This window comes from Garra rufa, chromosome 24, assembly GCF_049309525.1.
Source record: "Garra rufa chromosome 24, GarRuf1.0, whole genome shotgun sequence".
NCBI classification, from domain to species: domain Eukaryota; kingdom Metazoa; phylum Chordata; class Actinopteri; order Cypriniformes; family Cyprinidae; genus Garra; species Garra rufa.
In genome coordinates this window covers 31289327-31316610 of record NC_133384.1, presented here as the reverse complement: position 1 = coordinate 31316610, position 27284 = coordinate 31289327, and the positions used below count along the sequence as shown (strand labels likewise).

General features: G+C 35.0%; 1 protein-coding gene across 1 annotated transcript in view; it reads left to right on the top strand.

Moving 5' to 3' along the window:
- Positions 1-23167, top strand: part of LOC141300106 (nuclear receptor-binding protein 2-like) — a 41042-nt gene extending 17875 nt beyond the window's left edge. The window contains exons 2-18 of the mRNA XM_073830417.1: positions 8241-8363; positions 8473-8574; positions 12396-12485; positions 12603-12643; positions 12752-12846; positions 13135-13158; positions 15258-15344; positions 15452-15507; positions 15625-15720; positions 17333-17465; positions 17818-17920; positions 18990-19040; positions 19127-19262; positions 19349-19402; positions 20164-20227; positions 21820-21875; positions 21998-23167. Coding sequence (XP_073686518.1) covers positions 8241-8363; positions 8473-8574; positions 12396-12485; positions 12603-12643; positions 12752-12846; positions 13135-13158; positions 15258-15344; positions 15452-15507; positions 15625-15720; positions 17333-17465; positions 17818-17920; positions 18990-19040; positions 19127-19262; positions 19349-19402; positions 20164-20227; positions 21820-21875; positions 21998-22081 — 1395 coding nt within the window. The 3' untranslated portion in view covers positions 22082-23167. The remainder of the gene's footprint in view (positions 1-8240; positions 8364-8472; positions 8575-12395; positions 12486-12602; positions 12644-12751; positions 12847-13134; positions 13159-15257; positions 15345-15451; positions 15508-15624; positions 15721-17332; positions 17466-17817; positions 17921-18989; positions 19041-19126; positions 19263-19348; positions 19403-20163; positions 20228-21819; positions 21876-21997) is intronic.
- The last annotated feature ends 4117 nt before the right edge of the window (positions 23168-27284 follow it).

The following is a 27284-nucleotide window of genomic DNA, read 5'->3' as shown; positions in this document are numbered from 1 at the left end:
ATGCTTGTTACAAAAATGCATTTTAATTTCAATCTAAGCTTCTGTAAACTTAACCCTGTAGTCATTTGTGACCCTAGACGGCAAAACAAGTCATAAGGGAATTTTTTTTTTAGTTTGCTTGTTAGGATAGGACAATATTTGGCTGAGATGCAACTATTTGAAAATCTGGAATCTGAGGATGCAAAAAAAAAAAATCTAAATATTGAGAAAATCAAATCAAAACCTTTAAAGTTGTCTAAATGAAGTTCTTAGTAATGCATATTACTAATCAAAAATTACATATATATATTTACATATTTACGGTAGGAAATTTTCTAAATATCTTCACAGAGCATAATCTTTACTTTAATGTCCTAATGATTTTTGGCATAAAAGAAGAAATTATAATTTTGACCCATACAATGTATTTTTGGCTACTGCTACAAATATACCCGTGCTGCTTGTAGTCCAGGGTCACATTTAATTTTAAAATTCACTAAAGGCTTATATCATAAAAAGGAAATGCTGCACATATGCTATATTTTTGGTCTGTGCTTAGGTTCAAATCAAGTCACGCATGATCCTGATTTAACCCAGACTAACCTCTCGGGTTCAGGGACGAGCCCAGGGCTGTTTTTCTGTTGAAAGCAGGACAGACCCAGTTGGAGCTTAGTGTCTGGATATAGAGGTCATTGTGAGGACACTGTCCCTCATCCACAAGCTTTATCACCTTTTCACACACACACACACACACACACACACACACACACACACACACACACACACACACACACACACACACACACACACACACACACACACACACACACACACACACACACACACATACATCAGACGTGACAAAGATGGAAAATGGCCTGCATGACAGGAGCTGTGAATGTGAGATTACACTGAGCTATTTTTAACTTCATCCATCTGTGAATTTTAAAGCTGAAAATGAAAGGTAAAATGCATGTTTGCCACAGCTACAGAAAAAGTGGATAAAGAAACATTCTTACCTTGATGATACATTGAGGTGTCCAATTATGTAAAGGATAATGTATAGTCAGACAGTTATTATTGCAGAATAAGCCCAGACAGAATGATTATGACCTTAAAACTAAGCAGAAAAAAAGTTTGCAACTTCTTACATACTGTAGCTGTTTAACAGATACCTAAAGAAATGTACATTAAATATTTGAGTTTAAATTCTCTTGTGTTAGTAGAAAGACCCTGTGATACCAGAGACTTGCAACTAGTACAGATATCTAAGAATATGATTTATCTACTTAAATTTACCTTTTTCTTTAACACGCAAGTAAGCCTATGGGCTAGGCTTCCAGTTCATTAGCCGCTATAGGGAAATAACGAGAAGAATAACAACATGCAATAAACGTAAAACTATTTGCACTACAAACACAGAGTGTTCATAATTAATATAATAAATTACAATAACATGTTAAGGCACACCAATTTGCAATATCAAGCAGCAAAACAAGCTGTTTTGTACAGCTGAAAATAGACACAGATGAGACCGGAAGGCAGACCCTTAAAATGAATGACTGCAACCACTCTTATGGGAAAAGTGATGCTAACATTCAGATTAAAAGCCGGCATGTGATTGTGATTTTTCTTTTATACAACAGTTAAATATACAACAGTGTTTTATTGCCATGTTGAAATAGAAAAAAATCTAAAATTACAAGATTAAAATTGCAATATTTTGAGAATAAAGTCGATATATTTTGAGAATAAAGTCAAAATATTGCGAGAATAAAGTTAAAATTAGAGAATAAAGTCAAAATGTTTTGAGGTTAAAGTGGAAATTACGAGAATAAAGTCAAAGTTAGCAGAATAAAGTCGAAGTTATGAGAATAAAGTTGAAATTACAAGAATAAAGTCAAAATTACGAGAATAAAGTCCAAATTGCGAGAATAATGTCCAAAGGTTTCGAGAATAAAGTCAAAATGTTTTGAGAATAAAGTCAAAATATTGCGAGAATAAAGTTAAAATTAGAGAATAAAGTCAAAATGTTTTGAGGTTAAAGTGGAAATTACGAGAATAAAGTCAAAGTTAGCAGAATAAAGTCGAAGTTATGAGAATAAAGTTGAAATTACAAGAATAAAGTCAAAATTACGAGAATAAAGTCCAAATTGCGAGAATAATGTCCAAAGGTTTCGAGAATAAAGTCAAAATGTTTTGAGAATAAAGTCAAAATTATGAGAATAAAGTCAAAATTACAAGAATAATGTCCAAAGGTTTCGAGAATAAAGTCAAAATTATGAGAATAAAGTCAAAATTACAAGAATAATGTCCAAAGGTTTCGAGAATAAAGTCAAAATTATGAGAATAAAGTCAAAATTACAAGAATAATGTCCAAAGGTTTCGAGAATAAAGTCAAAATTATGAGAATAAAGTCAAAATTACAAGAATAATGTCCAAAGGTTTCGAGAATAAAGTCAAAATTATGAGAATAAAGTCAAAATTACAAGAATAATGTCCAAAGGTTTCGAGAATAAAGTCAAAATTATGAGAATAAAGTCAAAATTACAAGAATAATGTCCAAAGGTTTCGAGAATAAAGTCAAAATGTTTTGAGAATAAAGTCGAAATTAGAGAATAAATTTGAAATGTTTTCAGAGTAAAGAAAAAATTATGAGAATAATGTTGAAATGTTTCGAGAATAAAGTCAAAATTACGAGAATAATGTCAAAATGTTTTGAGAATAAAGTAAAATGTTTTGTGAATGAAGTCGAAATTAGAGAATAAATTTGAAATGTTTTGAGAATAAAGGCAAAATTACGAGAATAATGTCGAAATTACGAGAATAAAGTCAAAATTATAAGAATAAAGTTGAAATGTTTCAAAATTAAAGTCAAAATTACAAGAATAATGTTGAAATTACAAGAATTAAATTGTAGCAATTAAAATTATAATATTTTGAGAGTATAGGACTCGCGAATGCAAATGGCCAGGATTGGGAGCACCGGGAGAAGTTGCCAGGCCACCGGAATTGATTTGAATATGTGTGCAGGGACAGTATGCTTGGAAATAATATTTCATGTCTTTGATTGCATTCATTAGGCCTATTTGTAGTGTTCTAGCCACCTAATAATAGCAATAAGCTTTGTGCTTTTAGTACTTTTAATATGAAACAAAGTCTCAGCTTACAAAATTGTAGTTTTATAGTAAATTTGAGTCAGTTTTATAGCAAAATACAAACAATGTGTCTTGGAATAATGTGTTTGTCTTGCTCTTTAATGTGGCAGGACACGATTCAATGACTCGCTCTTAATGACAGGCACTGGTTTCATTCCTGAGTGAAACAGTGTTTCTAAACAAATCAGTTGAATGAATGAATCCATTGACTCACTTGTAAAATAGTCATTTGTAATTGTAAATGTAACCACAGAAACAATCACTGAAAATCCCTGTGTGAAACGAGTGGAGTGATACAAACAGATAAAAGATCTTAGTGCAATAAATAATCTTTTCACACTGCTTTTTTATAAACTAATGCACATCTTTGATGTCTGTTTCTGTTTATTTTGCTTTACTTAGCTCCTTATAAATCTTTATCAAATACTGTACTGCATTAAATATGTTAGTGCAGAAACAAACTGAAACAGTGAGAATATAAAGACTTAATGCCTTTATTACTCTAAGAATAGATTTGTGTGGGCTAATGTGTTAAAGACAACAGGTATAATTACAGCTAAAATTATACAGTTGTATTGAAGAACAGCACAATAGAGAACTTTTCTCATACACTCCAACAATTATCTTTATGCTTTTTGTGCATGACGTCTGTTTTAGCAATGACAGCTTCTTGAAAAAGCAGCTTGACATTTCTGTTTAATTGTGAATTTGGCTGCTGTACAAATGATGATTTATTTAGTGTTTTGCAGAGTGGAGCTTTCTGCTAATTGCATTTATTTTAATGTCTGTTTGGCTTTTAAAGACTTCATCAAAGTTTCTGTAAATCCTCTATTGCTGCTGTTGCAATCCAACATGCATAAAATGGGTCATCGGATGCAAAACTCACTTCACATGTTGTTTGAACATTAATGTGTGTTGGTAGTTTGTGTACACAACCCCCCTACAATGATAAAAATCCACCCAGTGGTATTTTTTTTTTAAATATATTTGTAATATCCGCTTTTTAAAATCAGGTCATTCTCAGCTTCTTGTTGGTGTGACAGAGGCCATTCCCACGATGGTTGATTGACATGAGCACCTTTCCTTAGACCGCTGAAGACGCAGAGGATTTTCGTTACTTTCCTTTTTAAAAAGGAAAGCGCCGATCCCGATTTATTATATGCGTCTATGTTCATGCAAATCACTCCTGATGCAGCTTCACCCACAGCAGAAGTGAGTATAGGGTTTTTTTATGCATCTTTGCTAATGGCCTTTCTTAATTATGTGCTTGTTGGCAAGTTTTGCCAATAAACGTGGCTAAAATAAACATTACGGCTCATAATCCCCCAGTGGAGAGGGGCGGGGCGAGCAGAGCTAATTTGCATTTAAAGGTCCATGCAATAAAATGAGCTGAGTTGAATTTGACAAGGTAAAAGGGTGCTTTTCTTATACTACTATTGAGAATTTTTAACCAAAGTGTATTAGAGACTTTTCATCAAGACCCTAAAGTAGGGCTGGGCGGTACACCGGTGTCATAGTCAGCACCGGTGTGACATTGCGCCACGACAAACACTGATAAACAAACAGTGTTCCAACCAATCAGCGTCAGGGGTTTGGTGTTGTGGACTTTCGCTCCACCTCCCTCACATCCCTGCACCAGTAGGAAAGTCCACAACACCAAACCCCTGACGCTGATTGGTTGGAACACTGTTTGTTTATCTGTGGAAAGGTTGGTAGTGCCGATTGTTTTTTTGGCATATCTCGGACCCTAGGCTGACCAGAGAGACGCGTTTTTTTCACAGACAATTTATGGGGCAAGCAGCGAGCGGATCGTGAAGAAAGGTCAGCTGAAATTGACACTTTATGTTTTAGGATAGAAATCGCTGATACAACCTTTAACTCCAGCAGCTCGTGTTGGATGCAGGGTTGCCAAGTCCGCGATTTTCCCCACAGAATTGGTCTACTTTTAAACTGTTGCCATGGGTTGATTTCCCCCAGTTATTTAAAGGTTTTGAATATAATATTGCAGAAATTAAATTTCAATAAAAAATCATTTTTGTTTTGTTGGACACTGTTAAGTAAGATCTTTAGGTTTTTTGCAAAATAAATATGTTAAGAATGCATACTCTCCCATGTCTCTTTTTGAAAAGGATACCTACCATTTACTTATTATATTATAAAAATATTAACTTTATTCACATACTAAAGGGACAGGACAGGCTACTCCTCCCAAAATGTACCAAAAAAAGTAATACCGTGATATTATACCGTCACCGTTCAAAAGATGAAAAATACCGTGATATTAATTTTAGGTCATATCGCCCACCCCTACCCTAAAGAATCATATGAACTTGAAAAATGGGCATCTGATGACCCCTTTAAACCCACCAGCTCCTGTGAGCATGTGAGATGAAACCCTATTGCGGGCAACATGCCATACATGCAAACAAGAGCAAAGGATTGTGGGTAATCCATACAAATCAGGGCTCAGACTGGCGGTTAGTGCTGTAGGTCCTTTCATGGTGGTTTAGGATCAGCCCAGTTGCACCCAAAAGGCATTTAAGGTTAATAACAAATGACAAAGCAGCTCTTTGAGCTACAAGTTTAGTGATTCTGCCTGGTTCCAAAGGGTTAAACCCACAACATCTTGATCACCACCTCCAGAAAACTACAGCACGTCAGTAGCCTTATTTATTTAGTGAGGCTGATATATGCTGGTCTTTTGACTAGTGCTGGGCTAGATTCCCAGTTGATGACTCAGTGGCTCTGTATCTGAATGCTGCAGTTCCTCCACGTAATCACATTATTGAGCAAAACAAGTGTATGTAGCTGAGAGGGACGTATTTGATCACCTGTTTCTAGAATACAAATATGCATCATCCTCTGCATATTAATAAACCTAATATCTTGAATAAATAAAATGACTCTGAATTCATGCATATGGTCTGTTAAGATACCCAGAGGTTCTGCTATGTGCATGCAAAAGACACTTTTGTTCCCAGTCCATATCTCTACAAACAGCTTGGCTCAGAGTGCCAACCAGAAACATGTGTACCGTAAAACATCTAAGATAGGTGACCGTTTTTTGTTTGTTTTTTTGGCTCAGGATTGCAACATACATGTATTTCCATCCAAGTCTCGACCTTGATTTGAATTTAAATACCCCTATCATATTATGTGACAGTGGATTGTGTGTTGAGGCTGGAAATGTTTACTATTAAAAGCCTAGCTGTGTCTAAACAAAGCAGATGAATGTATTTATTAGTCATACAAGTGTAGACACTTGCAGATGGCCACATATTGTATATTTGTCTGCTCACATGCACAGGCAAAGCTTATGTGTGAGACATGCATGACTCGGCAAAGACGTGTGTACTCGTCCTCACGATTTGCTGTCTCTCTCTTTCGTCTCGTCTCTTTAGTCATTATCCCCCTCTCAGCATGATCCTCAGCTCTGTTTCTCTGGCATCATGTCTAATTTCTCTCTCTCTGTCTCTTTCTCTCTCACAGGCTCTAATCCAAATTCAAATGTAACATTTTCTCTCTGCAAATCACAAAATGTGCCTTTGAATTAAATTAGATAAATTATACTTTCAAATTTTGATTTGAAAAGAGGTTAATAAATGAAATGGATGTGAAAAGAAATAGTGGTCAATATATGTTGGTTTTTAATGGTTTGATGATGTTGATTAATGTAATGTGATAATGTGATAATCTAATGTTATATATTAAAGTACATTACAAATAATTGTGTTGTATAAAATATAAAATCATTTATTAAAAATAAAATTTTTATTACTCAAAATTAATTTTAAAATATTTAAAAACAACATGTTATATTTTTTCAAAGTAGATTGTTTATACTTCTTGATTTGAAAAGAGCGTAAAAGAAAGAGTCATGTCAGTTTTTAATGTCAAATTAAATTAAACAAATAAGATGTAAATAAAATTTATAAAAATCTTTAAAAATGTATATTTATTTTTTTAAATATAGAATTGTTAAAAATACATTTCAAATAATTTTTGAATCAGTTAGATAAATTATACTTTCTAATTTAAAATTGAAAAGAGGTTATTAAAAGAAATTGATGTCCAAACAAACAGTGGTTAATAAATGTCAGTTTTTAATGGCTGAAATTAAATTAAATTAAATTAAATTAAATTAAATGATTTAGCCTAACTTAATTTAGATAAGATGTAAACTAAACTGGTAAAAAAAAATATTCAATAAAATGTTATATATTAAAATACGTTATAAATATAAATCAATTTTGAATACATATAAAATACATTATTAAAAATAAAACAAATTTTACATATTTTTATTTTTTACTCAAAATTAATTTTAAAATATTTTACAACAGCATGTTATATTTTTTGAAGATAAATTTTTTTAATTATTTATAAATGATTGTTAAAGTCTTTAAGTTCCTTACCCTAACGCAACTTTCAAATATTGATTTGAAAAGAGGTTAATGAAAGAAATGGATGTCCAAACAAATAATGGTCAATAAATGTTGTTTAATGGCTAGCATCAGATTTATATTTAGATTTAATTTAATTAACAAAAATATATTCAAATTTATTACAAATATATATTAATTTTATAAAATTGTAAATAATTTATTAAAAATAAAACAAATTTTACATACTTTTTTACTCAAAGTTAATTTAAAAAATGCATAAAGAGCATGTTGTATTTTTTTGAAAATATATTATAGAATTTATTGTAAATTATTATTAAAGTCTTCTAATTAAAAACAACAAAAACAAAAACAAAAAAAGTATGTCCAAACACATTGTGATCAATAAATGTCAAATGAATTTAATTGCATGTTTCATTAAAAAAATTAAATCACCTTTTAAATTGCCCAAATGAAGTTCTTAGCAATGCACATGTACATTACATATTTACGGTAAGAAATTTACAAAATATCTTCATGGAACATGATCTTTACTTAATATCCTAATGACACATCATTCTCAAAACATTTGATTCCAGTACTCATAAGAGGTTATGATGACTTTTTAGGGTACTTGAGAAATATTCGAAGTGAAATGAACTGGTAAGACAAATGAAATGGATTGTGGAGGTTAAAAGTGATTGTTTGTCTCCCCCTGCAGGTGAGTCAGGGCAATGTTCCTGGAGTGGAGAGCGCCTCTCTGGCCATGGACACTGAGGAGGGTGTTGAGGTGGTCTGGAACGAGGTTCTCTTTCAAGACAAGAAAGTCTTCAAGACAGTGGAGGTGAAGTCTCAAACAGACCATTTCTGTTTACATTACCATTCAAAACCCTGATAGCGAAAATGATTAACGTGTTTGATTTTGTGTATTTGTGTGTCTTGTATTCATGTAGGACAAAATGAAGGAGATGTTTGAGAACCTGATGCAGGTGGATCATCCAAACATTGTCAAATTTCACAAATATTGGCTGGATATCGGAGACAATCATGCTCGGGTAACACACACACACATGTTGGGTTTACATGTTTTATGGGGACATTCCATAGGCGTAATAGTTTTCATACTGTACAAACCGTATTTTCTATGGCCCTACACCTAAACCTAGCCCTCACAAGAGATTGTGCACACTTTTACTTCCTCATAAAAACTCCTTGTGCATGATTTATAAGCCTGTTTCCTCATGGGGACCTAAGAAATGTCCCCACAAGGTCAAAATCTACTGGTATTACTATCCTTGTGGGGACATTTGGTCCCCATAACATGATGAATACCAGGTACACATACAGTGCCTTGCAAAAGTATTCATACCCCTTCATTTTTTTCATGTTTTGTTGCAGCATTATGTTAAACTGCTTTAAATGACCTTTTTTTCCCATATCAATCTACATCTCATACACCATAATGACAAAGCACAAAACAGGTTTGTAACAACTTTGCAAATTTATTAGAAATAAAAAACTGAAAAGATCCCGTTGCATAAGTATTCATACCCTTTTCTGGGACACTCGAAATTTAGCTCAGGAGCATTTATATTGCTTCTAGATGTTACTACACTTGGAGTGGAGTTAAACTGTGGCAAATTCATTTGAATGAGTGTGATTTAGAAAGGCACACACCTCTCAGAAAAGGTCTAACAGCTGAAAATGCATATCAGAGCAAAACCAAGTCCTGAGGTCAAGATAACTGCCTGTAGAGCTCAGTGACAGACTTGCGTTAAGGCAATGATCTAGGGAAGAGTTCAGAAAAAAATCTGCTCCATTGAAGGTTCACAGAAGCATGTAGCCTCCATTATCCATAATGGAAGACGACTGGAACAACTAGGACCCTAGAAAATGTCTGCCAGCCCCCATCCAAACTGACAGAGCTTGAGAGGTGAAAAGGTGAGGCAAAGAACGGCAGATAATTGCCAAATGCAGATGTGCAAAGCTTGTCACATCATACCCAAAAAGGCTGTAAATGTGCTTCAACTATGTACTGAGTTAAGGGTATGAATACTTATGCAGTCTACTTATTTCAGTGTTTTATTTTTAATAAATTTGTAAAATTTGCAAATCTGATTTTTGCTTTGTCATTATTATGGTGTATGGAGTGTAAATTGATGTGGGGAAAACTAATTTAGAGCAGTTTCACATAAACAAACAAAACAAAATGTGAAAAAAAATGAATACTTTTGCAAGGCACTGTATGTATAATATGTCCATTGTAGTGACAATGTAAAACTAGATAAAAGTTTGTCAAGACACAGCACAAGTTGGCTTGAAAAAGCCTGATCAGAAAGTGTGAAAAAGGTTTAAATATTGGAAACTGTAGAAATGTTATGGTTTTCAGTTCGAAAAAGATTGAAGTTTAATGTAGTTTTAAAGCTTGAATGTTTTGAAGGCAATAGTCTGTAAGATGGATGGATGGATAAATGGATAGATAGCATGTTGCTAGGATGTTTCTAACCTATTTAACATGCTAATATCATGTAGCTGGCATGATTAACAAGTTACTAGCATGTTGCCAGCATGTTTCTAGGATGTTTGTAACATGATTAACGTCAATAGCGTGTTTCTAGCATTTTGTTAGCATCATTAACATGTTACTAACATGTTTATAACTTGATTAGCAAGGCACTAGCATGTTTGTAGCATAATTAGCATGTTGTTAGCATGTTTCTAAAATGATTAGCATGTTACTAACCTTTAGCTACCCTGATTAACATATTGTTAGCATGTTTTTTAACATGCTTAGCATGTTGTCAGCATTTCTGTAGCCTAATTAGCATGTCTTAGCATGATTAACAAGTTATAAGCATGTTACTAGCATTATTAGCATGTTGTTAGCATGTTTCTAGCCTAATTATCATGTTATTAACATGTTTAGCATGTTTTAACATGATTAACAAGTTATTAGCATGTTACTAGCATGATTAGCATGTTACCAACCTGTAGCTACCCTGATTAACATGCTAGCAATTTTTTTAACATGCTTAGCATGTTGTAGCATTTTTGTAGCCTAATTAGCATGTTTTAACATGATTAACAAGTTATAAGCATGTTACTAGCATTGTTAGCATGTTTCTAGCCTAATTATCATGTTATTAACATGATTAGCATGTTTTAACATGATTAACAAGTTATTAGCATGTTACTAGCATGATTAGCATGTTACCAACCTGTAGCTACCCTGATTAACATGTTGTTAGCATGTTTTTTTAACATGCTTAGCATGTTGTCAGCATTTTTGTAGCCTAATTAGCATGTTTTAACATGATTAACAAGTTATAAGCATGTTACTAGCATTATTAGCATGTTGTTAGCATGTTTCTAGAATGATTAACATGTTTCTAGCATGTTTGTAACATGATTAGCATGTTGTCAGCATGTTTCTAGCCTAATTATCATGTTATTAACATGATTAGCATGTTTTAACATGATTAACAAGTTATTAGCATGTTACTAGCATGATTAGCATGTTGCTAGCGCATTGCTAGCATGTTGTCGGCATTTCTGTAGCCTAATTAGCATGTCCTAGCATGATTAACAAGTTATAATGTTACTAGCATTATTAGCATGTTGTCAGCATGTTTCTAGAATGATTAACATGTTTCTAGCATGTTTGTAACATGATTATCATGTTGATAGCATGTTTCTAGCCTAATTATCATGTTGTTAACATGATTAGCATGTTTTAACATGATTAACAAGTTATTAGCATGTTACTAGCATGATTAGCATGTTGATAGCACATTGCTAGCATGTTGTTAGCATCATCCACATAATGCTAGCCTGTTTCCAGCATGATTAACATGTTAGCATGTTTCTAAAATGATTATCCTGTTACTAGCATTATTAGAATGTTGCTAGCATGATGTTAGCATTACTAGCATGATTAACATGTTGTTAACATGTTTCTAGCCTGATTAGCATGTCGTTAGAATGTTTCTAACATGATTATCCTGTTACTAGCATGTTGCTAGCATGATTAGAATGTCACTAGGATTATGTTAGCATTAGTAGCCTGTTTCTAGCATGATTAGCAAATTATTAGCATGATTAGCATGTTGTTAACATTTTTCTCAAGCCAACTTAATAACTACATCTAAGTATCTCTTAAAGCAGAGGTTCTCAACTCTGAGAACATATGTCTTAAAGGAACACTCCACTTTTTTTGGAAATAGGCTCATTCTCCAACTCCCCCCGAGTTAATAAGTTGATTTTTACCGTTTTGAAATCCATTCAGCCGTTCTCCTGTTCTGGCGATATCACTTTTAGCATAGCTTAGCATAGAATCATTGAATCCTATTAGACCAGTAGCATCACGTTTAAAAATGACCAACGAGTTTCAATATTTGTCCTATTTAAAATTTGACTCTTCTGTAGTTATATTGTGTACTAATACCAGCGGAAAATGTAAAGCTGTGATTTTCTAGGCCGATAAGATTAGGAACTACACTTCCATTCCGGCGTAATAGTCAAGGAAGTTTGTTGATTCAATGATTCTATGCTAAGCTATGCTAAAAGTGATATCGCCTGAACAGGAGAACGGCTGAATGGATTTCAAAATGGTAAAACTCAACTTATTAACTCGGGGGGAGTTGGAGAATGAGCCTATTTCCAAAAAAAAGCGGAGTGTTCCTTTAACAATTCATACTAAGTAAGACAGAGTCTAAACAGAAAACACATCAGATATGGCTACATAAACTTGCAGATATGTGAAGTGTGAGCTTAAAAAGTCCAAGATTATTTTTTTTCTAAAATAACAGTTATTTTTTGGTATAAAGCTGAAGTGGCCATTATATAGAAATAGCTTTTCTTTTTATATCCGTCACAGGTTGTATTCATCACAGAGTACATGTCGTCTGGCAGCTTGAAACAGTTCCTTAAAAAGACCAAGAAAAACCACAAGACCATGAATGTCAAGGTCAGTCTTTCATAAGCATTTTTAACCCCAGACTGATGTCTAAATATATGATGCACATGATTATTACTGTGCAGTGCTGTGATTTTTGAGTTTATGTGATGCATTACTGTATTTCAGGCCTGGAAACGCTGGTGCACGCAGATCCTGTCTGCCCTCAGGTGACACACTCCTGTTTTTCTGTGTGTGTGTGTGCTTGTGGTTAAGGTTGTGTGTGTTTTTGGACATAGAAATGTGTTAACAAGCATGCAACTTCTTCCACTCATCAGTTACCTGCACTCCTGTGACCCTCCCATAATTCACGGCAACATCACATGCGACACCATCTTCATTCAACACAACGGCCTCATTAAAATTGGATCAGGTATATTTCCGCCCCGCACTTTCAGCTTTTTTATTTCTCCTGTAATCGACTTTTCACTCTCAGTTTTGACTGAGAAAGCTATTTATGTGCATTTATTGTTTAAAAGAATTATGAAAAAAGGTTTATGCAAACATTTAGAGCCTATAAAAAACAAATGTGTCCAGACTGAAAGGTAAATCAGTATTTATGGAGCACTTATGCTCACAAAAATGAAGGTAATGAAATAAAATCTGTGTAATCATCATCCATTGTCTTCTTTCAATTCTGTTTTTTTTTTTCCCTTTGTAGTTTGGCATCGACTTTTTGTAAATGGTAAGAGCCACTTTAACACTTCACTTAATATGCAATATGTACAAATTTACCACTTTGTAAGCAACTCAGATTTAAGAAATCAGATTTCTTTTTATTAGGGGTTAAAACGCGTAGTCTAAAAGCGAAATATTGCGGTATTTTGGATTTTTTTAAAAACCTACTTTTGCAAAACAGTCCTAGGTTTTCACCTGATCGGAACCAAACCAGTGCAGAAATATTCTCTGTAGAGTGAGTATCAATAATTATAAAAAAAATATAACTCACGAATGGAATGAGATAACTTCACCAAATTTAGAACACATATGTTAGAGCTTAATCTGAAGACAAAAATTGCAGACCACTTGGTGGCGCTATGAGTTAAAAAAAAACATGAAAATGTTTAATATCTAATTTTTCGATAAACAATTGCATTGTGTGGTATTTCACACATACATGCAATATTCATATCATACGATAAAACTCCTAATTCCTGACAACTTTGTCTCTAGAACCACTGCTGTCAATCAAATCGTTTGTTAAATGCTGAGATGATGTAAAAAACCTTTTGCAAAGTAATCCTAGGTTTTTTGCTCAATCTGATCTGAACTCTCTAGGTCAATAATTATCAAAAAATGTTGAAATTTAACCTTTATAAGTTATAACGTTTAGAAAAGGGGCTTGTTTAAATTGACCAAAAAGCCTATAAAGCCTAAAGGAAAACTTAAAACTTCACAAATTCTGCTGAACACATGCAACAGGTGATTCTAAACAAGCATGCAAAGTTTTAATAAGATTGGACCATGCTATAACAGTCATAAACATTACAAAACATAATATTTTTATGGTAAATTAACTGGATTTGCCAAAAATAATTTTTCAAATCATAATTGCTAAATAATATATTTGTTCATATGTGGTTAAATGCCTTAAAGCGCTTGAACCCCAATAATCACCGCTTGCAGCTGTATTTCATTTATTTATTTTGCACAGTTTAATGAACTTTTAGACAAACTACTTTGAAAACTACTATTCAAAAATTGGCTTTTTATTTTTATTTGCAAAAAAGGCTTTTAAAGCTCATATAGTATGAAATAGGGGAATGTAAAGATCTTACTCGGTGAGTAAAAAACACCTACATTTTATTCAGAGGCCCAAATTGAGCAAAAATAGACAAATTTAGTACAGTTGTTGATATTTATATGGTCAAAAAGTAAATTTTATATGGTTAAAAAAGACATTTCAATAGCTCGTAATGTAAATTAATGAGATCTTTATAATGGTATAGCAGACTAATTACATAAAATGAATATAAATATATTATCTTCCAATAATATGTCTTATAATGAATGGATAATCAACTAAAGCTTCTTTAAGAATTAGTTTTGAAGTATTACAAACTGTAAAATGTACTTTCATGTTTAAAAATTATTACAAATTTCACAGCAAAGAAATGTGAACCACAACCTGAAGGAGGATGTTATTAAAATTATATAAAAAGTCAATCAGATAAACTATCAATCAGCTGACAGAAGGCATGTTGTAGATTGTGTGCATGATACACAATAGGCTTTATAGGGTTAAAGTAATTATGTAACCCTTGACCGCAAAAGCATACAAAAGGGTTAATTTTTTAAGATTTGTACATGATCTGAACAAATAAGCTGTCCACTGATGTAATGTTTGGCCGAGATACAACTATTTGAAAATCTGGAATCTGAGGGTGCCAAATAAAATAAAATAAATAATAATAGTAATTTCTAAATATTGAGAAAATCGCTTTTTAAAGTTGTCCAAATGAAATTCTTATCAATGCATACTACTAATTCATAATAGTTTATATATATTTATGGTAGGAAATGTACAAAATATCTTCATAGAACATGATCTTTACTTAATATCCTCATGATTTTTGGCATAAAAGAAAAATCTGTAATTTTGACTCATACAGTGTATTTTTGGTTATTGTTACAAATATACCAGTGCTACTTAAGACAGATTTTGTGATTCAGGGTCACATACATGTATAGTTTGTTCCCACCTTTATTTTCAAAATTGCATGAAAGAAATGTAGTCTCTAATTTAGAGACTTTGACCCACACTGATCATGTGCTTTTACCTAGTGTTTCCAGAAGGGGGTGTCCATGGTAAACTACACCAACATCGAGATGATAAGAGAAACCTGCACTTCTTCAGTCCGGAGTATGGCTGTGAGTCTGACCACATCTTCACTGTATTTTCCACTCGATATTTGTGTAGACCGGACGTACAAGTATTTTTGGGTTTATAAATTGTATATTTTCTTCTCTATTCTCAGCATGTGAAGATGACTATGCCATTGACATCTTTTCCTTTGGGATTTGTGCTTTGGAGGTGAGATAACAACAAAGCATGGCCTTGCAGTGTTATATATAACATGCAGGTCTTTACTGCACTGAATTGTGACAAGTTCCTTATGAAATAATATATAAACTATCCTTTATCATTTAGATGGCTGTGTTGGAGATCCAGGCAAATGGAGATTCAGTTGTGTCCAAAGAGGCTATATCCAATGCGGGCCAGTCATTAGAAGACCCACTTATGAGGGTATGTGTGCATGCTTGGGTTGTTTAATAAACATGATAAATGCTCTTCTAAGCAGTCAGACGTATGATTTTCACTTGGCAGATGATAAAGCAGGTAAACGAACACGATACCAAAGACTTAGAGTTAAGAAGGAACCCATATTAGATCTAGTCACTCATACTTTCTATAGAAAATGTAAACATTTGTGTATCAAATATGCTATAGCAGTCTTTCTAGGATTAAAATTAATGTGACCCTGGACCACAAAACCAGTCATAAGGGTATATTTTTTTGAAATTGAGATTTATACATCATCTGAAAGCTGAATAAATAAGCTTTCCGTATAGGATATCATTTGGTCGAGATACAACTATGGGAAAATCTGGAATCTGAGAAAATCATTAAACTAAACTTTTAAAGTTGTCCAAATGAAGTTCTTAGCAATGCATATTACTAATCAAAAATATGTTTTGATATATTTAAGGTAAGAAATTTACAAAATACCTTCATGGAACACAATCTTTATTAAAAATCCTAATGATTTTTGGCATAAATAAAAATCAATCATTCTGACCCATGCAATGTATTTTTGGCTATTGCTACAAAGTGTCACATATAGATTGTTAATGAAAATGCCTGAAACCTAAGAACCCACATTTCTTTATTAAAATTGCATAAAAGAAATGCATTTTTATGAGAGTTTGACCCACTCTTATCATCTGCTCTTACGCAGTGTTCCCAGAAGGGGGAGTCCATGGTATATTTTCTTTAGAAAATGTACAATTTTTTCCTTTTATATTAAACCTGAATTTTCCTGTTACTGACTCAGTGGGGTTATTATCATTAACTGAAACTAAAACTATAAAGAAAACATTTTCATTATGTGAAATAAAATAAAATTTACTTAAGTAAAATATAAAAAAACTTCTTTTAATTCTGATGAATTCTGTAAAACTAGCCTTGTCAACTAGCCTTGTCAAAAAAAATCTTATTTTTCTCATTGCACTTAAATATTGTTACTAAGACAGTTTAAAAACTAGATTTTTTTTTTTTTACAAAAAATTACTAAAACTTTAACTAAAATGAAAAGAAAATCTAAAAAAAAAAAAGGTTTAAAAAAATCACTCTGAAATTGCTAGTGAATTTTATAAACAGTTACAAAGAAACAGCAAGTAACACATTAAATTAAACATGAAATTTTGAAGTAGAAAAAAACTAAAATGTGACCCTGGACCACAAAACCAGTCATAATGGTCTTTTTTTAAAATTGTGATTCATACATCATCTGAAAGTTAAATAAATAAGCTTAGGTTCCAAAAAAAAATTTAAATACTGAGAAAATCGCCTTTAAAATTGTCCAAATTAAGTTCCTAGCAATGCATATTACATATCTTATCTTCATGGAAAATGATCTTTACTTAATACCCTAATGATTTTTGGCACAAAAGGAAAATTAATAGTTTTGACCCATACAGTGTATTTTTGGCTATTGCTACAAATATACCCGTGCTACCTAAGACTGGTTTTATTGTCCAGATACACAAATAGTATGTTCTTCTAAAGCATACTCCAGTAATCTTTGTTGTGTTCACAACTTTCACACGAAAATAACACAGTGTTCTTTCATGTTTAGGAGTTCACCCAGATGTGTGTGCGTCACAATCCCAGACTCCGGCCGACGGCGCATGACCTGCTGTTTCACCGTGTGCTGTTTGAAGTGCACTCACTGAAGCTGCTCGCTGCACACTGCCTCATCAATAACCAGTGTAAGCATGCTTCAAAATAGATGAAAAATAAGAATGTATTGATTCTAACTGCACAGAAAAAAATGAATGGTCTGTGACTATACATTACTGGAGAGAAAGATTGGTTTGAGTTAGAATTATTTTATTAGACTGATGTGTTGGAACAGTTGTACAATTTAGCAGTCAGTGTACAAAATAATATTTGTGTGTTCTAACTGACCAATCACAATCAAGTATTTCAAGCCATGTAATAAAAAAATCATTTTATTTATGATAATTTCTTGTGAAGGATTACATAAATGACACATTGGGATTTTTAAAATCGATTTTTATTACTATTAAAATAATACAATTTATTTATCTGGCTTTAAAGACATGCTTCCAGAGAACTGTGTGGAGGAAAAGACCAAATCATTCGACCCAAATGGAGTCATGGCAGAGATTATTCTCAAAGATCGTCCTCGCGTTCAGCTCAAGTAAGTCTCACCCTCACATCTTACACTATTGTTCTAAAGTTCGGGTTACTAAGATTCTATTTGTTATAAAAAAATAAAATAAAATAAACAATTGTATGAAGCAAGCATCCAAATAGAAAGTAAAAACAATTACAACAAACAATTCATATTTCTATTTCAAATATATCCTGCCCTTTTTAACATTCTATTCATCAAAGAATCCTAACAAATGTAATTTTTGGGTAAACTTCAACTTGGGTTTTCATCACTGATAATAATAAATGTTTCTTGCGTAACAAATTAGCATATTAAAATGATTTCTGAAGGATCATGTGACAATGAAGACTGGAGTAATGATACTGAAAATTCAGCTTTGCGTCACAGGAATAAATTACATTTTAAAATATATTCAAATAGAAAACTGTTATTTTAAATTGCAATAATATTTATTTTTTTTACTGTATTTTTTGTTCAAATAATTGCAGGCTTGGTAAGCATAAGAGGCTTCTTTGAAAAATGTTAACTTTTAAACAATATGTGACCCTGGACCACAAAACCAGTCTTAAGTCGCTGGGGTATATTTGTAGCAATGGCCAAAAATACATTGTATGGGTCAAAATTATTGATTTTTCTTTTATGTCAAAAATCATTAGGAAATTAAGTAAAGATCATGTTACATTAAGATTTTTTGTAAAATTCCTACTGTAAACCTATCAAAATGTAATTTTTGATTAGTAATATGCATTGTTAAGAACTTAATTTGGACAACTTTAAAGGTGATTTTCTCAGTATTTGGATTTTTTTGCACCCTCAGATTCCAGATTTTCAAATAGTTGTATCTCGGCCAAATATTGTCCGATCCTAACAAACTATACATCAATAGAAAGCTTATTTATTGAGCTTTTATATGATGTATATATCTCAGTTTTGTAAAATTTAACCTTATGACTGGTTTTGTGGTCCAGGGTCACATATTATAATAGTACTATGACATCTGATCTGACATGATTTGATATATGATATGATATGTAATATAGTACAGTGATGTAAGTTTGATCAATTATTTTGTTTGCTTTCTACTGTCCTGCAGGTATTCTCATGTTTCTCCTCTGGAGCTGGATAAGTTTCTGGAGGATGTGAAGTAAGTATTGCCAGATAAAAGTAATAATGGTAAAAAGTAGGCTGTGGTTTTGTAGTTTATAATGTTTACTTGCATTTCCCATTCAGGAATGGCATTTACCCACTGATGAATTTCGCATCTGTTCGACCCCATCCTGTACCTCGTGCCATCTCCATGTCCCAAGAACAGGTGGAGGCAGTGAAGACCCCCACGCCCGAGCCACAAGAAGCTGAAACCAGGAAGGTGTGTGTTCTCATCAATACACATTTAAGATATTTAAGTGCAGTTCAAGTTATTTCCTGTTTAATCTTAAATTGTTATTGTTCTAGGTGGTGCAGATGCATTGTAACCTGGAGTCTAATGAAGAAACCACTAAAACCCATGTGAGTTGGTCACAGTTTAGTACACAGGCTATTTTGCTTGAATAGCAATTAATATCTCAGAAAGATTCACTTAAAGAGTTAGTTCACTCTAAAATGAAAATTCTGTTAATAATTACCCATCCTCGTGTCCAAACATGTAAGACCTTTGTTCATCTTCAGAACACAAATTAAGATGAAAGCTGTCATGGCACTCTCATTAATGGCAGCAAACTCCCAGAGGAGAGGAGAAATCATTTGCTGTGAAGGGTCAGAAAGCTCTCAGATTTCATCTAAAATGTCTTGATTTGTGTTCTGAAGATGAACGAAGTTCATCAACGGTTTGGGAATGACATGAGGGTGAGTAATTTTTATTTTTGGGTGAACTATCTCTTTAAGATTGCTCTTCATCAGTGACACAATGGTATTAGAATGGGATTGGGATTCTCAGTTTAGTCCTTTGTGTCTTTTGATTTATCTACATTTGTTTTAATTGTTATTAATGATAATCTAGACCAGAGGTTCTCAACTCTGGCCCTCGAGGTCCACTTTCCTGCAGAGTTTACCTCCAACCTTGATCAAACTCACCTGCCTGTAACTTTCTAGTAATGATGAAGAGCTTGATTAGCTTGTTCAGGTGTGTTTGAATAGGGTTGGAGCTAAACTCTGCAGGAAAATGGACCTCGAGGGCCAGAGTTGAGAACTCCTGATCTAGACTATTGTACTCATGTTAAAGGCAACATATTTTGAATCAGAGGCAATTAAATTGATATCTGTTTTCACAGCTCACTCTTTTCTTGAAACTGGATGATAAACTTCATCGGCAGCTCAGCTGTGATATTATGCCACGTAAGTGTATCTTTTTTTTTCCAATTATATTTTCCAAATATTTTCATCTCTTCGCCATGTAAGTGCAATGGTGGCTAAAATTGAATGCCACTCAAACAATACTGCATTGTAGGGTGCCATAAAATTTTTAATTTAAATTGTGATATTTCAGTGAAGGTATAATTCATACAATTTTTTTTTAATTCAAACTAAGTTAAACCTTAGTGCTTAGTACTTAGAACTTAGTAATACTTATTGTTGATGTTGTTAACTAAAACTATTAAATTTAATTTATTGGTTTTTTTTAGTACATGAAATAAAGCTGGAATAAAATAAAATATAAATATTAGATGAAGAAATGTTGCTTTGGCAACTCACTTATTTTTTTTACTAAACAGTTCTAAAACCGAAATACAACTAAATAAAAGCTAAATAAAAATAAAATGAAATAATAAATGATTGCACTTAAGTTTTAGTAATTCTGTGGTGCTTTTGTCTTTTTTTTTTATATACATATTACTACATTTTATAATAGTATATTCAAACAACACTGGTTTGGAACAAAAATTATGTATTGTATTAAACTACCAGTCAAAAGTTTTTGAAGAGTAGGATTTTTTAATGTTTTTTTAAAGAAGTCTCTTCTGCTCTCCAAGCCTGCATTTATTCGATCCAAAATACAGAAAAATCAGTTATAGTGTGAAATATTTTTACTATTTAAAATAACCGCTTTCTATTTGAATATATTTTCAAATATAATTTATTTCTGTGATCAAAGCTGAATTTTCAGCATCATCATTCCAGTCTTCAGTGTCACATGATTCTTCTGAAATCATTCTAATATGCTGATTTGCTGCTCAAGAAACATTTTATTATTATTATTATTATTATTATTATTAATATTTACAAACAGTTGAGTACATTCAGGATTCATTAATGAATAGAAAGATCCAAAGATAGCATTTATCTGAAATGCTGTTCTTCTGAACTTTCTATTCATCAAAGAAATCTGAAAAAATTCTACTGAGCTGTTAACTAACATAATAATAATAATAATAGAAATTAATACTTTTATTTAGCAAGGATGCTTTGAATTTATCAAAAGTGATGTTAAAGACATTTATAATGTTGCAAAAGATTTCAATTTCAGATAAATGCTGTTCTTCTAATCTTTCTTTTCATCAAAGAAACCTGAAAAAAAAAATCTACTCAGCTGTTTACAACATCATAATAAAAAAAATATTTCCGATGAATCATGTGACTGGGGTAATGATGCTAAAAATTAAGCTATTAAAACACATTTTAAAATATATTAAAATAGAAACAGTTTTTCTAAATAGCAATATATTTTGCAATTTTGCCATTTTTGCTGTACTTTGGATCAAATGAATACAGGCTTGGTGAGTAGAAAAAACATTGACATTATTTCTTTAAAAAACATTAAAAATCTTACTGTTCAAAAACGTTCGACTAATGATGTAGCTTTGAAATTAGTTTTCAAATATTCAAACATGCTAATCAGTGTTCAACTATAATGACTATAATTTGAAGTTACAGTTTTCTGGGATTGGTAAAATATCATGTACTAAATCCTGTGTATGTGGACATTTCAGATGACAGTTCCAGAGATTTGGTCAACGAACTTATCCATCATTCTTTCATCAGTGAGGTGAGACTAAAACCAGACTGATTCACTTTACATACTGCAGAATTCTTATTTTCAATATGGTCAACAACTTCTTGTTCAACTTCTTGTTCTATGCCCGTATTTTGCTATATTCCTTTTCACAGGAGGATGGCGACAAGATAGTGGCGTTTCTGGAGGACGCTTTGAACCGACACCGTGGGTCCGCTAGTGCCATAACAACCATATGAATGACAATGGTCTGTTGCCATGGCGATGGACATTTACATGCCAGTGGAACCTGAGAGGGAGGCCTGCCAACAGAAGGAGAAGGACAATGGAAACGAATGATCCAGTTTGTCAGTTAGCACGGATGGTTGAAATTAAGGTCTAAATGGCAATATTGGCCAGGTTAGGAGGCACCAGAAACCTCCCTGAGTCTCCGTCCAGCATCTCCAGGTGTCACTGTAGGAACCGTCCTTCCCACAATCCCATGGGATGCTTAAGGGCAATTCTGCATATGTGGTGTTGGAGGTGTCTGCTTGGTAGAGCTCAAAAGATGTTTAGAAAAAACTAATTTGCTAAAGTTCAATATTGCCAATTGTTTTGTGGCTTAAACACAGTTCTAGGCCAGAAACATACTCTACGCAAGTATATAAACATACGTTATGCTTAACAAGTTTCTCTTCAAACTGTTGCCTTGCCATTAAAACAGTTTACACTAATGCTAATGCTCTTATATTGTAAATGCCTATTTGTGTTATGATTTGCATTTGGACACATTTTTTTAATCTGAGGTAGCATAGGTAGAAGCATTAACACTGACTTACTTGCGTAGATGATGTTACTGTCCCGAGGAAATACTAAACTTAGCGTTGCTATGGCATGATTGGATTGAAGGGTCAATTATGATGTACATTTTCTTGAGAGTTCTCTGTCGTTTAGCTTGTCAAATGCTATCTTCCAAATGTATCGTATGTGGTTAAGGCCAATCAAATGAATGTGAGTCCCTGTCAGCTATCACAAGAATGTCTTAATATGCAGCTGGAGTGTTTCGCATATACAGGAATGTATTGCCTTATATAAACATCGCTGTTTGCTGGAGTCTAATAACACTAATTGAAAATAAAACAGTAACAAACCACATTTTATACAGATCACACATGTGAGAAATGAGATGGATACTGGTTAGTCAACCAGCTAACCAACTGACTACATGGTTTCGGTGATGACTTTTGTGGAATGCATTAAGATGTACATTTCTGTGGGATACACTAAGAAGTTCTTTGTCATGAGCATTTACTTAAGCGAATAAAGTTAAACTGTCTCTATTAAAATGACTGAATTTATTTTCACGTTTTTATGTTATCACAATGTTATCACTTTTTTGTGCTATCATGTGAACCAACTACAAATTTTAGATTGCTTTCACGACGTCATCAATCGGCCATATTGGCGAGACTGAACGTAAAGAATGCCACTGAACCAAACAAAACTTGCATATTTAGTTGATTATTGCTACTAAAATTGGTCAGTTATTGTCATGTTTTGGGGTGTACTAATCTGTCGGACCAGTAAAAACATTTGGAGTACTATAGACTGCCAAAAGTTATAACAAATCAAGGAGAAGAGTGCAAAAAAACTGATTTAGCAGCTTCCACAATTTTTTTTCCATGGTTTAGAATAGATAGCATAAATTAGCAGAACAATGTATTTAGTAGTACATTAACCACGCAATCCATGTTGTTGACTACATCCAAGTATCGCCAAAATGGCTGAGCATCTGTATATATAACGTTATAACGTTAAGCGACCAAATCATGATACAAAATCGTGTAAGCCCTCTATTAGGAAATAACAAGAATAACACGCAGTAAACAGTAAAACTGTTTGCACTACAAACCAGTGTGCTCATAATTAAGGTGATACATTAAAATAATATGGTAAGACATACCAATTTGCAATATGAAGCAACAAAGCCAACTGTTTTGTACAGCTAAAAAAATCTGGATGTGGATGAGACCTGAAGCCAGACCCATAAAATTTATAAATGGCGGTGTCTGCTTTTACAGGAAGAAAAGTTGCACAGCGGGTATGGGAAAACCCATCTTGCAACCAGTGTTGAGGGTAACGCATTACAAGTAACGCAAGTTACATAATAATATTACTTTTCCATTCCAAGTAACTAGTAAAGTAACTCATTACTTTTTAATTGACATGAGTTTTTTGTTGAGAGAAATCAAGAGTAATTAAGATGTTACCTTAGTTAGTTCTAGAATAAATGTAAACATACATTAATTCATCTCACTCACAAAAAAAAAACAGATATAGTATTCCTCAAAATGAACAAAAACAGTAAAATTCAACGCAAACCTGCAATAATTAAATATTTTAAATAACACAAATATGCTTTATGTATTTAATCCAATTTTATTAACCAATGTCTTTGCTGCCGACCTTCGATGTTCCAATACATCCATACTAATAAGCAAAAATGACTCAAAATGATAATTTGTTTTTCTTTTTTCTTTTATTGCTGAAAAGTTGTCATCTTTTCTTCTGCAGTCTACTGTACAGACGTAAATTTACTTTTCTCTAAGCCTGGGACTTTTGGTGTGAAAACGCAACTTTCCATAAAAAGTAACTACTCTTGTAGTTCTCTTACGAGAGGTCTCTCGTACTGCGTAAGCGTAAGCTTACGCTTGGGGAAAATCCTTTCCGCGAGAGATATTGAAGCCAAAAAATTATCCTTAATTTTGTATTAATGTAAAACGCGTTGCCGCAGTGAGCAGACATAGGCGAGGCGTATTGCGTGCCTATTGGCTGCTCTGCAGCAACTGCAGCACCTATCGAGCGAGGCTTGGCGCGAAACCAGCTCCAATGAGGGCATTTCGCGCCTAATACGTCATCTCCCGCCGAAAGTGGCGTGATCCAAGCCTATAAATATCGCTCGAAGGCAGCTACACTCTGATTTTTTCATCCTTCAAGCGAAGCTCACGCATCGCTGGAGCCGGAGAAGAAGCCGCCGTCGACTGCAAGCATCTCAGCGGGACGAGCCATTGGAACTGCTGGCCACGCCGCCTTCCGTGCCTTCCTGCTGCGCTTTCCGGCGCCTATATCCTTTATAATCCTTTATAATCTACAGTGTGTGTCGCCGCTGCGATACACACTGTTTCTCTAAGAGAGCAAAGTGTCTTTTTAAAGATGCTTTCATACGGCTCGTGCAGATGCCAATGGCGACTCTGAGGACTTGCCTTGCCTTCTTCACTGAGACTGCTCCCCCGCCCGCGCGGTGTCGCGCCGTAAAAAGCGCTGTGCCCAGCGGGCCCCGGACCCTTCCTCCAGATGACAAAGCTCGCCGGTTCGCCCGCCTGCTTCATCGACCTCGTCAGCCTCTGTTCCGGACGTAAAGCGGCCGCTGTATGCCACCGCTTCCATCGACGCCGCTGACGAGGGGGGCCATGAAGGAGGAAGAGGATTTCCGTTTCCCGCCAAAGCGGGAACGCGCATGCTGCTCAGAAGAGGCGATAGCAGCCCACTTATGTCTGCCCTCCGCTGGACGGCGTGCTAAGTCGGCCCTCCCCTCTAAAGCTTGCCGTCAGACGTCAAACCTGCTTCGCCGCGCTCTCGCCGCCGCCTAGCCGCGTCAGCGCTGCGTAACATGGTCTCTCACCGTTGCTGAGAGGCACCCGTGGTTAACGCTTTCTGACGTTTTTCTCGTCTGGCCGCCGCCCCGCCAGACGCGGCCCGCGGCCCAGGATTGAGTTGAAACCTGAGCCTCCGAAATCGTCCTAGCACATCTGGGAAAACGACAGTGTACGAGTCCCGCGGTTGCCGGACCCCCACCAAAGTTATTCGCTCGTCCAGTTCCAGGAAATGTGACTGTTCCAGTGTTTTCTGCAGCCAACAAACCGGCTCCGTCGCCCGTTTGCCTGCACACAAAAGTCGTTCCCACGGCTACACAGATAAACCCCCAATAAAGTGTATTATCTGGTGTCCCGGCCACGGCCGATGGTGTTTCATGTGTCGTATGAATATGCCCACTAACCAGTGCTCATCTCTACACACAAACACAGCGCACATAAAATCGACTCAGATCGATTGCGCGTCACACGTGGTAAATGTGCCCGCTTCACAGTGCCCACAGACACCACATTATGCACTGTTGGTTTCTGTAAAAACGAAACCAACAGTGCATTAACTCTATGCTTTGGGATGTTAAATGTGCCCGCTTCACAGTGCTCACAGACACCTCATTATGCACGTCAACCGGTTTCTGTTAAAACGAAACCAACAGTGCATCCGCTCTATGCAGGCGAACGTTGTTTTGGAGTGTTAAATGTGCCCGCTTCACAGTGCTCACAGACACCTCATTATGCACGTCAACCGGTTTCTGTAAAAACGAAACCAGGAGTGCGTTCGCTCTATGCAGGCGAACGCTGTTTGGAGTGTTGAACGCCGGTGCGCGAGTCCCGCGGCTGCCAGACTCCCACCGAAAGTATTCGCTCGCTCAGCTCCAAGAAATGTGGCTGTTCCAGCGTTATCCGCAGTCATCAAGCCGGCGCTGCAGCCTGCTTGTCTGCACTCAAGAGCCGTTCTCACGGCTACCCAATTAAATCCTCAAAGGAGTGTATTTTCGGGTGTTCCGGCCATAGCCGAAGGTGTTTTGTGTGTAGCTCGCATGCACATACACATGAGCACATCCTGTCATACAAAACCCGCGCACATAAAGTCGACCCGAATCGGCTGCGCTTCACATGTGATAAATGTGCCCACCCCAGAGTGCCCACACATATCACATCAGGCAGGTCTTACGGTTTCTGTAAAAACGAACCGGACGACGCCCCGTTTACACGGCTAAAGGCTGCGCTGAGTGTGTTGAATGTGCCCGTTACTACGCAACCACATATACACACAAAGATAGCAGTCCCCGCGGTCAGTGTACCCCGAGCCTCGAATGTCACAGTCACTCGTGCGTCACAACGCACCGAAGCGACTCCGTTATTGACAGATCGGAGCGCGCTTCGCACCTACCCCCTTGCGTTACAGGTAAATGCATGGGAAAAGCTCCCAGGGGTTTCACAATGGGTGCTGGACATTATTAAAGGAGGCTATTCGCTACAGTTTCACCGACTTCGCATGTGGTATATGTGCCCACCCCAGAGTGCCCACACATATTACATCAGGCAGGTCTTACGGTTTCTGTAAACCGGACGACGCCCAGTATACGCGGCTTAAAGCTGCATCGAGTGTGTTAAATGTGCCGTTATCACGCAACCACATATACACACAGAGAAAGCAGTCCCCGCGGTCAGCGTACCCCGAGCCTTGCATGTCACAGACACCGAAGCGGCTCCGTTAGTAACAGATCGGAGCGCGCTTCGCACCCACCCCTCGCATTACATGATAGATGCATGGGAAAAACTCCCAGGGGTCTCAAAATGGGTGCTGGAC